The 13,467-nt window shown below is 40.5% G+C and overlaps 1 protein-coding gene across 1 annotated transcript in view; it reads left to right on the forward strand.

Annotated features, from left to right (window-relative positions):
* Positions 1 to 3,334: 3,334 nt before the first annotated feature.
* Positions 3,335 to 13,467, forward strand: part of igl (igloo) — a 354,198-nt gene continuing 344,065 nt past the window's right edge. The window contains exon 1 of the mRNA XM_065233773.1: positions 3,335 to 3,510. Within this exon, the coding sequence (XP_065089845.1) occupies positions 3,402 to 3,510 (109 nt within the window). The 5' untranslated portion in view covers positions 3,335 to 3,401. The remainder of the gene's footprint in view (positions 3,511 to 13,467) is intronic.

Raw genomic sequence — 13,467 nt, forward strand, 5'->3', positions numbered from 1 at the left:
TGCATTCTGCCCAGGAGGTGCGTTATGTACCATTGTCCCCTGTACACCTGTATAAAATCCTTTCAGGCAGGGTTGCGGTTATGAGTGGCGCGCTTCGACCGTCACCAACTAAAAATTAAACATAATAGCGACAATAAAGGGTGATACGGTCAAAATTTGGTCAATATCTACTTGACGTATTTCTTTCAATTTTGTATTTAAAAAACCTGAACACCCCTCATTTTGAAGGTGTGTGTGTGTAGAATGTTGCTCCTATTTTGATTTTGGAATTCACTCTTCAGTTGTCAAAATGCCGTCCAAGCAAGAAGAGCAGCGTATCAAAATTTTGCTCGCGAATCGCGAAAATCCGAGCTACTCGCACGCTAAGTTGGCAAAATCGCTAAAAGTTGCCAAATCAACCGTTACAAATGTAATTAAAGTGTTTGGGGAACGTTTGTCGACAGCCAGGAAGTCTGGATCGGGGGGAAATCGAAAACCGGAAGCCGCTGAGACGACAAAGAGAGTTGCCGGTAGTTTCAAGCGAAACCCTAACCTCTCTCTCCGAGATGCCGGAAATAAGCTGGGTGTATCGTCTACAACCGTGCATCGAGCCAAAAAACGAGCTGGACTATCGACTTACAAGAAGGTAGTGACTCCAAATCGCGATGATAAACAAAATACGACGGCCAAACCGCGATCCCGGAGGCTGTACACGACGATGCTGACGAAGTTTGACTGCGTGGTAATGGACGACGAAACCTACGTCAAAGCCGACTACAAGCAGCTTCCGGGACAGGAGTTTTATACGGCAAAAGGAAGGGGAAAGGTAGCAGATGTTTTCAAGCACATGAAACTGTCAAAGTTCGCAAAGAAATATCTGGTTTGGCAAGCCATCTGTACCTGTGGCTTGAAAAGCAGCATTTTCATAGCTTCCGGGACTGTCAACCAAGAAATTTACGTGAAAGAGTGTTTGAATAAACGTCTGCTGCCTTTCCTGAAGAAACACGGTTGTTCCGTACTGTTTTGGCCGGATTTGGCATCTTGCCATTACGGTAAAAAGGCCATGGAGTGGTACGCCGCCAACAACGTGCAGGTGGTTCCCAAGGACAAGAACCCTCCCAACACGCCAGAGCTCCGCCCAATTGAGAAATACTGGACTATTGTCAAGCGGAACCTAAAGAAGACCAAAAAAACTGCTAAGGGCGAGCAGCAGTTCAAGGCAAACTGGCTTTCTGCGGCGAAGAAGGTGGACAAGGTGGCTGTACAAAATCTGATGGCAGGGGTCAAGCGTAAGGCCCGGCAATTCAGATTTGGAAAAGCGGAAGCCTAACTGAATATTTTTCCTGAATTTTATACTAATTGAACTTGAAAAAGAAATTTAATTTGATTTTTTAAATAAACGATTTCACCGATTTACACGCGTTTTCCCTTGACCAAATTTTGACCGTATCACCCTTTATAATAAATAACCCCATATTCCATTAATTCATATTCATGTTGCGATTTAATTTTGCAGTAACTTCTGGGAGTAAGCCTTGACCTCTTGACCAACAATTGAAAAAGGCTTAACAGCTTTTGTAAACTGAGCTTGTAATGTCCTTTTTAACGCGAGCCGAATCTCGCCTTCGCAAACCTACAACACTTACCCGCACTTTTCAATTGTTGGTCGAAATATTTCCGCTTAGCACCTGAAAGCACACAGTCACTCAGATTTGATTGAAATAACTGTGAACACCCAAACTGTGCCCATAAATCGATAATTCTAAATTGTAATACTGACTGAACTGCTATTGATCCTTGTGAAAAGTGTGCACAAAACGTGAACCTACATTTGCCACCCTTGAATTCCAGAACGAACTTTCATTCACAAATCGTTATTTTTAGGTGGCACGTTACCTATAATGTTGGAGACTCCTATTGATAAATTTGTTCGATTCCTAGCACCAACCCATTGAACCCTGTTCGCTGTTCGCCATTGAGCGCGCTGTCTAATGAGGTCGACCAGGATTGGCCTCAACATGGAAAGGAACGGCGAACATTTTCCTCAAATTGTATTACAATTGTGATGATCGGTTGTGGTAGAGCTGGGTGCTTTTTTTTGTCAGTTGTATTGTGGATCCGGGGTGGGTAACGTGAAGGCTTGTAGGCAAGGTGTAATTCAAATAGAGACCGGTCGCACCTTCCACCTCACGTCTCCGTTTGGCGGAACCAATAATGTTCCGATTCCGATCACCATGCCGACTGTTTACTCCTGGCTAAACAACCGTCTGCAGCAGCAGGAGTAGCAGCTGTTGTAGCAAGTGCCTCGTAACAAAGAACTCATTGTTGGTCGAGTCCACATTCAGATGGGCTGCAGGTTCGGTTCCGAGCGTGTGTTGTTGTAAACGGTGCGCTGGCTGTTCTCCTGGAGTTGGTTTCGGTCGAGGTTAGTTAGGATCGCGTGTAAGTGCAACTCCTATGGATATCAGTAGTGCTGTCGGTCACGGGGATATGTAGACCTGTGGGAGCATCATAATCATCATCGCATTCTGGGTACCCACGATGGCGAAGACGACGACGGCGATGACGGGTAATCAATAAGCAAATGTGCAATGATTTTTTGTTTGCAATGTGAAGCTATTCCTATGCGATATAGTGTGAGTGTGGCCGCGGCGGGACATAATAGACTTCGGTTTTAGGATTATAGTTGACTGAGGTGTAAAACGGCGGAAGTTGTAATTCGAAGTTTATGCCAGTTTGTTACCAGCGGAAGTTAATGATATCGGTATGTGGAAAATGTGCTAACCGAAGTGAAAATTCTTGTGATGCCTTGTTAATACTGTTGTAGATACACAAAGAATGATGGTAATTAAAATAACCTTGAATAAATAATGTTATTTTTTGTTCGCAACGTAACAAAGTAATCGTGCTGTAAGCAGACCGTTATTATACCTTCAACGGCTGAAAAATACATCCCCTGGAATTGCTATCGATTTTTAAGTCACCTATCGCGCCACACCTCAAACGAGTCATTTCGTCCTGATCTATTTGATCGAATTGATGCGCGTATTTCACACGTCATTCAAACCGCGAAAAGAAGATTCGCTCACCTGGAGAAGACCAGTGCGAGAAGTGAAATTGTTTGGTCGAATTTGGTTTCCTTTCGTTTGCTGGCTAGTACTTTCACCTCGTCAGCAAAAAGGAATCCAATTCGATTCGTGATTGATGACTGTTTTGAAGAAAAAAAAAAAGAATATAAAAGTGAATCTGGTTTCGTGGTGGGCTGCAATATGAAGATGTGAAACGAAAATTGATAATTTAAGAAAAGCAGGATATCTGATCGGCGTGGAAATAGGAAGAATGAAAATGCTTTAGTATCGGTGTGTGAGTTGTTTTGAATGGAAATAGCACAGTTTTGGCGGTGATACACATTATCTCTCACAATGGGTTGCAACACAAGTCAGGAAATTCCAAACTACAATCCAAATGCGGCCGACGGTACCCTCCCAAAGGATGAGCTTGCAGAATTGCTGGAAGGCGATATTGAAGAAGGTAGGTGGATTGTAGCATGGATGCCCCGAGAGCCTATTGTCAGTAAAGGTGGCGAGTTTGAATTTCTCGACTTCCCAAGGCGTGAGGGTTATTGTGCTTGCCACAGAGTATACGAATGCATAAATGGTGCAGGAATAGAAAGCAATTAAAAAGCATCTGTGTGGGGATGGAGACCACGGTATTAGTTACCGATCCGGTATAGAAAATCATTCGGGCTGGAAATTTCCTCGATTTCCCAGGGCACATCCACGTGGATCTCACGACTTCGCCGTTTTTGCGATTTTCGCGGATTTGTCGTGTATTTGCATCTCATTTGGTTCGGTTTACAAGAATTCAACAATGAACTCAAATGCACTGAACTATTGTAGCCGGCGCCGGTGGTGTAGTGGTAAGCGTGACTGCTTTCTCACCCCAATGGGTCTGGGTTCAATCCCAGCCGAGGTCTGTTGGATTTTTCTGAGGCATACAAATCTCTGGTCCCGTCTTCCATCGGAAGAGAAGTAAAGCCGTTGGTCCCGGCCCATGTGTGTTTAAATGGGTGCGATATCCTACGCAGGTGTGGAAGCTGCCTTCCTGCACATTCAATTGGAATTCCGTCGGTGTTTTTGAAGAACTGCATTGTCAGCTTGCTCGAGCACTTCAAGTGATCTTCAGCTTGTCGCTTTCATCTGGAGTGTTTCCGTCCTGCTGGAAACGTGTATACATGTTCCCGGTACACAAAAACGGCGATAGGAAAAAATGTTGATAATTATCGCGGAATATCCTCGTTATGCGCTGTTTCCAAACTCTTTGAGCTTGTTGTGATCAGGGATGGAAAATCATTTACATTCATTTCGTGCATTCATTAACATTCATTTGCCTCTAACTTTTTTCATCAAAAGAATACCGTAAAATGATGTATAAAGCTTTTGTAGCTTTTGATATGAACTACAACTTTTGTTAATAACTAAAATCTGTATCTCTTATGGATGACGAAATAGAGCTGACAGAACATGGTATTTTTTTCAGTGAATGCAATTTACATTCACTGAAAAACAATGGTGGGTTCTTATCGCTCAGATTCATCATGCATAAGAGATACAGATTTGAGTTGCTTACAAAAGATGTAGCTAATATCAAAGCCTACAAAACTTTCAAACACTATTTTATGGAATTCTGTTGATGAAAAAAGTTAGAGGCAAATGAATGTAAATTAATGCACGAAATGAATGTAAATGATTTTCCATCCCATGATGGACCAATTATTCTTTCATTGCAAGCAATTTTTAAGCCCAGACCAGCATGGTTTCATTCCCGGTCGTTCAACCGCGTCAAACCTTTTATGTCTCACTTCTTACGTAACCGACAGTATGCTTGAACGAGCACAAACGGATGTACTATATTTGGACTTATCCGCAGCATTCGATAAGGTCAACCATCAAATTGCTATAGCGAAGCTTGAAAAGCTTGGAATTCATGGAACTCTTTTGGATTGGTTCCAGTCCTACTTGAACGGTCGTCACTCGCAAGTAGTCATCGGCGAATCCACTTCAGCTTCATTTCCAATCACGTCAGGGATTCCGCAGGGAAGTCATCTTGGACCCCGCATCTTCCTTTTATACTTCAACGATGTCAATGCAGTGCTGGATGGACCAAGGCTTTCGTTTGCTGATGACTTCAAGCTATATTTCAAGATTCGTTCTGAGGCTGACACTCAGTTTCTACAACAACTTGATGCATTCGCTCCCGCAAAATGCTCAGTTATTACGTTTTCTCGACTGAAAGATCCAAAACTCCACGATTATTCATTTTCTGGAGTAGCACTGGTAAGAGTGACGAAATCAAGGACTTGGGAATTATCATCAACTCCCAGTTGACCTTCAAGCAGCACGTGTCGTTCGTAGTGAATAAAGCTTCAAAATCTCTAGGCTTTATCTTCCGATTAACAAAAGAGTTCACGGACATTTACTGTCTAAAGGCGCTCTACTGTGCAGTAGTTCGGTCGACATTGGACCACTGGCGTTCACATGGTGGGGCAAGGAGGGTAAGATTTTTTTATTTTCAAATTTACAAAATTAGAATATAAAAAGCTTAATTTTATGACAACTTGATTTGAAGGTAAAATAACTTCATTTCATAATATAAGGGCACAGAAATCCTTTGATTGCGTCAATTCCTTTGAAATGGTGCCTGAAAATTGCACCACAAAAGTGCATAAAGGAACAAACTTCAATGAAATTGTTTGGTCAAAAAATTACACCTCAGTGGTATATACAAAAAATTTCCGGCGTTAATTTTTTTTTTCAATGTGGTTCATGGAGGATTAAAAGAAGAAGGGTAAAATTAAGGTTGAAAAAATTCACCTTCGTGGTGGTAAATTGAAGAAAAAGCTTTTTATTTAATATTTCTGGTGTAAAAATATCATCTAGGTTGTGCATGGAGGGACTTATCAAAATGAATAACTCTGGTGTAAAAATTGAATCACGCTAAAAATTTGGAGGTGTGCACTTAACTGAAAATTTATGGTGGAACGACCGCTACACTGTGGCGAATGTAGAAGCAAGGTTCATTCATTTTTCTGGAGCATAATTTCCATCGTTCGGATGAGTTTAAGCTTCAATGAAAATTTATGGTGGAAAATTTACACTATTCTGGTGCATGAAGAAGCAAAGCCTGAAAGTTGCACCACAAAGGTACATAGTGAAACAAACTTCACTGACAATTTTTGGTGCACTGTTCTGGTGAATGGAGGAGCATGCTTTATTGAAAATTTCTGGTGCAAAATTTGCATCGCTCTGAACTCTCTGAAATGAACAGAAAATTTCTGGTGAAAAACTTCCACTGGTATGGTAAATAAAGGTACAAACTTTATTTAAAATTTTGCTTTATTACACCGCACCGTTATGGGCAAGCTTTTCGGAAAAAAAAATGTTGGTATTAAATTGGCATCCTTCTGCTGAATAGAGCAACAAACATTAATAATAATTTCTGGTGTAAAATTTGCACCTTTCTGATGATTGGAGGGAAGCTGCTTCACTGAATGCTAAACCGATTGAAAATGTCCGGTGGAAAATGGAAAACGGAAATCTGCACCAATCAGAAGATTGGAGAAGCAATTTTTATTGAACATTAACGGTGGAAAATTCGCACCGTTCTGGACAATTGAAATTTTCTGGGGGCAAGTTTGTATTGAAAATTTCTGGTGTAAGATTTGCAACAATTTGCTGCATAGGGGGGCAACCTGAATTGAAAATTCCTGATGTAGAATTTGCACAGTTCTGGTGAAAGGAGGAGCAACTTATTTAACATATCTGGTAGAAAAACTACAACGTTTTGGTGAATAGACGGACAATTTAAACTTGACTTCTGAGAAGAACCTCAAGGGTATTGAAATCTGAGGACATTTCCAGAAGAAAAGATTTCTGGGGATGATTCTATGAAAATTCTGCGAATTATTTGTAGTGAATCCTGCTGTTAGTTCCCACATAATTTCGAAAATAATAATGAGAGAATCAAATTTTGAGTGAAATTCCAAAGGGATGCTGAGGAAAATTTCAAGGGAATTCCGAGGATTATTTCAAGCTCATTCTTGGAAAAAAAATCTGAAGAATTCAAAGGAAATTCTTCTGAAACTTTAAGAAAATTTCAGTTCCAATGTGTACTGAGAAAAAAAAACTTCTATAATATTCCGAGAAGAAACTCAAGGATATTCAATTCTTGGGACATTTCCAAAATATGTCTGGGGAGAATTCAAATAAAATACTGCGGAGAATTTCTAGTGCATCCTGCAGATGATTTCAAGATAATTTCGAAAAGAATACCGAGAAAATCAAATTTTGAGTGAAATTCCAAAGGAATTTTAAGCTAAATTTCAAGCGAATTCCGAGGATACTTTCCAGCTCATTCCGGGAAAAATTTCTGAAAATCTAAATGAATTTCAGTTCCAAGGTGTTCTGAGAAAAATCATGAAGAGTTCTAAGTATAATTCCAGTGGCTTCTGAAATGAATTTCAAAAGAGATCTTAGGAGAGTTCTTAAAAACATCCGAGAATAACCTCAAGGATAATGAAAAAGACAGGATTTCTGGGAGTATTCCAAGAAAATTCTTCGAATAATTTCTAGTGAATCCTGCGGATAGTTCCAAGATAATTCCGAAAAGAATACCGAGAAAATTAAATTTTGAGTGAAATTCCAAAGGGATTTTGAGGAAAATTTCTAGGGACTACCGATAATTTCTAGCTCATTCCGGGAATAATTTCTGGATAATACTGAGGAAATTCTTCTGAAACTTTAAGGAAATTTCAATTCCAAGGTGTTATGAGTAAAAGTCAAGAAGAGTTCTAAAAATAATTCTAGTGGACTTCTGAGAAAAATTTCAAAAGAGCTCATAGAGTTCTAAAAATTTCGAAAAGACCCTCAAGGAATTCTGAGGATGGACTTTTTTGCAATCGTACAAAGTTTAAAAACAGCTTTTGGATTCCCCAATTGAAAAGGTGGTATTAGTTTGCCATTGAACCTTGGTCTATTGTTGTCTTACAAAGAATTCCTCTCTGAAAATTCTGTCATTTGTTACCGTGGTTAAAAAGTTACAGTTGTTAAGGTGCGTTGCAATAATTTCGGGATTGTCCTATATAACATCTTTAAAGCATGTTGAATGTTCGGCATCAAGTTGCGGAACATTGCGAAAACCTTGCGAGAAAAACCAGTTGCAATCATTGCAGATGATACGAGCGATTGTGGCTGCCACGAGCAGTTGGTGATTGTCATCAGGTATATTGATAATGGTGGGATTAAGCTGCCTCCCTTAGCTCAGTCGGTAAAGGCGCAGCTACAAAGCAAGACCATGCTGGAGGTGGCTGGGTTCAATTCCCGGTCCGTTCGAGGAATTTTTCGGGTTGGAAAATTTCTCGATTTCCCTGGGCATAGAAGTATGATTGGACTTGCCACACAATTATACCAATGCAAAAATGGTACAGGCATCGAAAGCTCTCAATTAATAACTGTGGAAGTGCATCTAGAACACTAAGTTGAGAGCACGCAATAAGCTAATATGCGATATGCAATAAGCTTGAAATGCGAAGAAGAAGAAGAAGAAGAAGAAGGGATTAAGTTGCCAATTCCATTGGCTGTCTGAAAGCAGTTTGCATTGAAGAAGGTGAACCGGAGCAAAAAATAAATAAAATTAGCTAAATTTAACAGCAGGCAAACAGTGGTGGGTGGACAACAGCATCCACAACGCACTTTGGAGTACTCCCCATCCCCATATTAAATGCATAATAGAAGAAAAAAATTGCCCCTCCTTGACAAGATTCCTGTGCACGCTTGTGTATTGGAGTACTGTTCGACTGTTTGGAGCCCTCACTACCGAAAAGGAATTGAGAGAATAGAATTAGTGCAACGGCGGTTTGTTCGATTCGCACTTCTACCATGGCGGGATCCATTTCGTCTCCCAAATTACGAGCACCGATGTCAGCTAATTCGTCTGGATACACTTAGTACACGAAGAGACGTTGCTAAGGCTATGCTGGTTTCTGATGTCTTGCTGGGTCGAGTTGATTGTCCTAAAATCCTACAACGAATCAACTTGTATGTGCGAAAAAGATCTCTACGGAACAATGCGATGCTACGACCTCAACCTCACCGCACCAATTACGGAATGAACAGTACCATTTCTGGGATACAGAGAGTTTTCAACCGGGTTGCCAGTCAATTTGATTTTAACGTTCCGCGTGACTTGCTACGTGCTAGATTTCTTGATATTTTTAGATAATTTGAAACATATGTGTAGTTTTAATGTATATTAATTTAGTTCATTGGCAACAACTTATCCATCATTGGGCCCAAGAAGCCTGTTGATGAAGAAATAAATAAATAAATTGCCGTCAATGGATGGCAACCGATGTCCGTCGGTGATTGGCACTAGCAGTGTTGGGAAAATATAAAAAAATCAAATCTCACCAACGCCCAAGATCACGCTTGATTTTCGTAGATAAAAATCAACAAGCAAACAACTGCGGTTGATTTTGCAAGCTGTGATATCGCAGCTCAGAATATCAAGCTTACAAAACTCACCAGCTGCAAATCTCAACAAAGTGTGGTGAGATTTAATTTCATGATTTTTGCTTTACACCCGAACGCAACCGAAGCTTCCATAATGGCTGGCAGCAGTCACTTCGTGTCTGCCATCGGTGAAAAGTAATAAGAGATAGCAAACTACACTTTCTCTTACTAAGAAAACCGATGTGCAACGGAATCATTTTTGCGTCGAGTCAACTCTTAGCTTGATTTTTGCACGCTGTGAATAGTTTCGCAACATCAAAGGAGCTTGTAAAATCAATATCAAGCATGATATTTTGTTCCAATATCACGCGTGATATTTAGAGCGCATGAGAGCGGAAAAATATCAATTGATTGATGATTTTGCCATCACTGGGCACTAGATTGCGGAACAGAGACCGACGTTAAATAAAGGAATAAAGAATGAAGAATGGAGAGTAGAGTAAGATGGGGCAAAAGTTCGTTTTGAAATTGTCCGCCACCTTGAAACAAAAGTAAAGCAAATTACAGTTGAGTCGGTTATCTTTTTAAAAGATTACAGATCTCTCGGTAATTTTTGGTTTGCATATTGCCTCAAAATTACAGTTCTTCGGTAAAGTGGACTACAAATCAAGCAATGCACATCGGTAAACGTTATCAATCGTTCGGTAAATTTGACAGATAATTTTGCTGATCCAGTTTACAGATTTTTCGGTAATGTTCTCGATTACCGAAAACATTACCGACCGTTCAGCTGTAGCTGTAGAGAATTCGGTAAATGAATTACCGAAGTCGGTGATTTTTTCTAAGTGTGTATGTTGTGATAGTTCTGCAAATCCTCAGTTGCTTTTTTTCCTATTTGTATAATGTATGCGCTTTCTTCTTCTTTTTACAAAAAACAAACGGTAAAAAAATTACCGTCTTAGATCGGTAATGCTAATAATTATAGATGTTCCGGTATTTTCCGCTTTATTGCTGAAAACTGCAAATGAAATGACCGAATGTCGGTAATTTAATTTTAATTTAACGAAAACGGTAAACATTTTTACCGGCAGGTCTGTAAACCAGCTTCATCACTGACTTCGGTGAAATATTTTACTGAAGTTTCGGTCTAATTTGCATGACGAAATAAATAAATAAATAAATAAATAAATATTATACCAATTGACTTGAAATGTTCAGTGAAGATTTTTTAGTCCATACCGTACACATGTAATTTTTATGAAGGTCTGAGAAGTGCGTTATCTCCAGTAATAGTCATGAGAACAGCATGCTGTCTAAAATTGTTTGTACAGTCTTTGATTTCTATATGGGGTACACTTTGTGAAAACCAAAAATGGAATATGTAACAAATTAAGAAAGATTTTGAACGTTAATAACTCAGCTGCCCCTGGTCCAATTTCAATAATTTTATCACCAATCGATCAGAAATATGTCATCGAATGTTGATTTTCAACAAGAAACTATTGAAAAACTGGTAAATGTCCAGCATTGTCCAAAAGCGTCGAATTAACTAACAAATCCACCAATTACCTACATGCATATGCTGCTTCCCCAGCACAGTCGTCAGAGAGTAGTAAGTAGACGAAACAAGTCGAAGTAGCATTCGCCACCGATCCTCGGGCGCGTGCAAATAAGGAGGATGGAATTGCGTAATATTTTGCACACTCATCGCCATATTCAGAACCAAACGCAAATTCTTCGAGATATCCATCATCCGTCGTCTGGCTCGCCGTGGCGGTGTCAAACGTATCTCCGGTCTGATCTACGAGGTGTGCTGAAGGTGTTCCTGAAAAATGAGTTCCGTGATGCTGTCACCTACACTAAACACGCCAAGCGTAAGCGGCCATGGATGTCATCTACGTTTTGAAGTGACAGAGACGCACTCTGTTTGGTTTCGGAGGTTAAATCATCGCCAACTTTGGCAACAAAACGGCTCTTTTCAGGGCCACCAAGCTTATTACAGTAAAGAGTAGGAATAGAATTCATCTGCCTGTTTGTCCATATTTAGAACCAACAACCACACAAAATGCTCATGTAATCAAACTGGAAGCAGGGGTACAAATTATTTTGATCAACCTTGATCAACTTTGAATCGCCACGGCCGGATATTTTCGATGGAAGAAGCAACAATCTAGCATCTAATTCGACGAAGACGGCAGGAAACATTTGTGAAGCCGAGTTATTTACGAAAGAGAGTGTCGATGAAGAGAGTTGATCAATGTAGATAGGACCTATTGAAAAGTGACGTGAGATTTGTTTTCCGTACTGAGCTCCAATGCTACTGACGCCAGGGAGGCAGCTTCCACATCTGGACCCTACCATTCGACCCATCAACTCAACCGGGGACCAACGGCTTTACTTCCCGAAGGAAGGCGTGATCAGAGATGTTATGCCTTAGAACATGCCGGTGGCGCCGACTGAGATTGGACCCAGGCCTGCTGGGGTGAGAGGTAATCACGCCAATCACCGGCTCCGATATCTTTCAAGGTGATATCACGGCGAATGAGATCGACCCAAATTTGAGTTTAGTTATCTCAGAAATAAGAAATAAAGTGCAGAAACTCAGCGATGAGTAAATTTGCCTCATGTTTTCCCAGGTTTTTCCAGGATTTTCCAGGGAAAAATTCCCGAATTTGAGAAAAGATAAGATTGGATTCACTCAGTCTATTGGTACTTCTCCGAGACTGAATAATTTTTTTTGTCAATTTCCCCATTTTCTGGTAGATTTTTTAGGTTTTCTACAGGAAACCATGAGACAAATTTACTCATCGCTGAGCTCCTGCACTTTTGGCGATTATGAGTGAACTAAACTCAAATTTGGGTCGTTCTCATTCGCCGTGTACGCAAAAGAAAAAGAGCCAGTGTCGATAGTAAACTACTCATAATGGGAGGAGTCTTTTTAGCTTTTATACCACTTGGTTGCACATTATTCTGCTTTAACCTGAAAAGATATAAAAGAGCGCTGCTGTATGGCATTAGCTCATTTTCGCTTCGGACGGCGTGGTGAACAGCAATAGCAGCAGTAGGAAGGTGGTGGCTAGTCCACTCCTTCACAACTAACAAGCAACAATTGACTGGCCGTGGCAAAGGAGGAAAAGGTCTGGTAAAGGCGGCGCCAAGCGTCATCGCAAAGTTCTTCGAGATAACCGCCATCGGTCGTCTGGCTCGCCGTGGTGGTGTCAAACGTATCTACGAGGTGTGCTGAAGGTGTTCCTGGAAAATGAGGTCCGTGATGCTGTCACCTACACTAAACACGCCAAGCGTAAGTGGCCATGGATGTCCTCTTCAATAAAACGGCCCTTTTCAGTAAAGAGTTGGAATAGAATTTATCTGTGCTTGTTTGTTCATATTCAGAACCACAAGCCCCCAACGACTACACAAAATGCTCTCCAGAGTTGTAATCTTGTAACCAAACTTGGAAGTAGGGGTGCAAGTAATTTTGATTGATTTTCTTCATCAACTTTCTCTTTGAAAAAAAATACTACTAATTTGGTACGCCTACAATTCAAATACGGAAAGAGTTTAGATAATAGATAATTGATCAATTGAAAGAACTAAATGCTCTTCACATATATTCCGTCCACTAGCGGTCCTACGTCAAGCTTCCGTTCGTGCCCCTAGGCACAGACCCTTCTTTTTTTTTAATATTGTATTAACAAATATTGTGCAGTTGGTGAGAAATTACAAATTATGGCTCATTATGACTTGAAAAATCTAAACCCTTCAATGAACAATCAACAATTTTTTTTCCTTGATTTGTTTTCCGTCGATCTTGGTTTCCGTACTGAGTACCAATGGTACCGACGCCAGGGAGGCAGCTCCCACACCTGAACCCTACCACCAATCGACCCATCAACTCATGGACTTGGGAACCAATCAGAGATTTTATGCCTCAGAAAATCCCGGTGACACCGATTGGGATTGAACCCAGTCCCTTTAA

This window comes from Ochlerotatus camptorhynchus, unplaced genomic scaffold, assembly GCF_037179485.1.
Source record: "Ochlerotatus camptorhynchus isolate MF236.1 unplaced genomic scaffold, CSIRO-AGI_Acam_v1.1 ptg000416l, whole genome shotgun sequence".
Taxonomy (NCBI): domain Eukaryota; kingdom Metazoa; phylum Arthropoda; class Insecta; order Diptera; family Culicidae; genus Ochlerotatus; species Ochlerotatus camptorhynchus.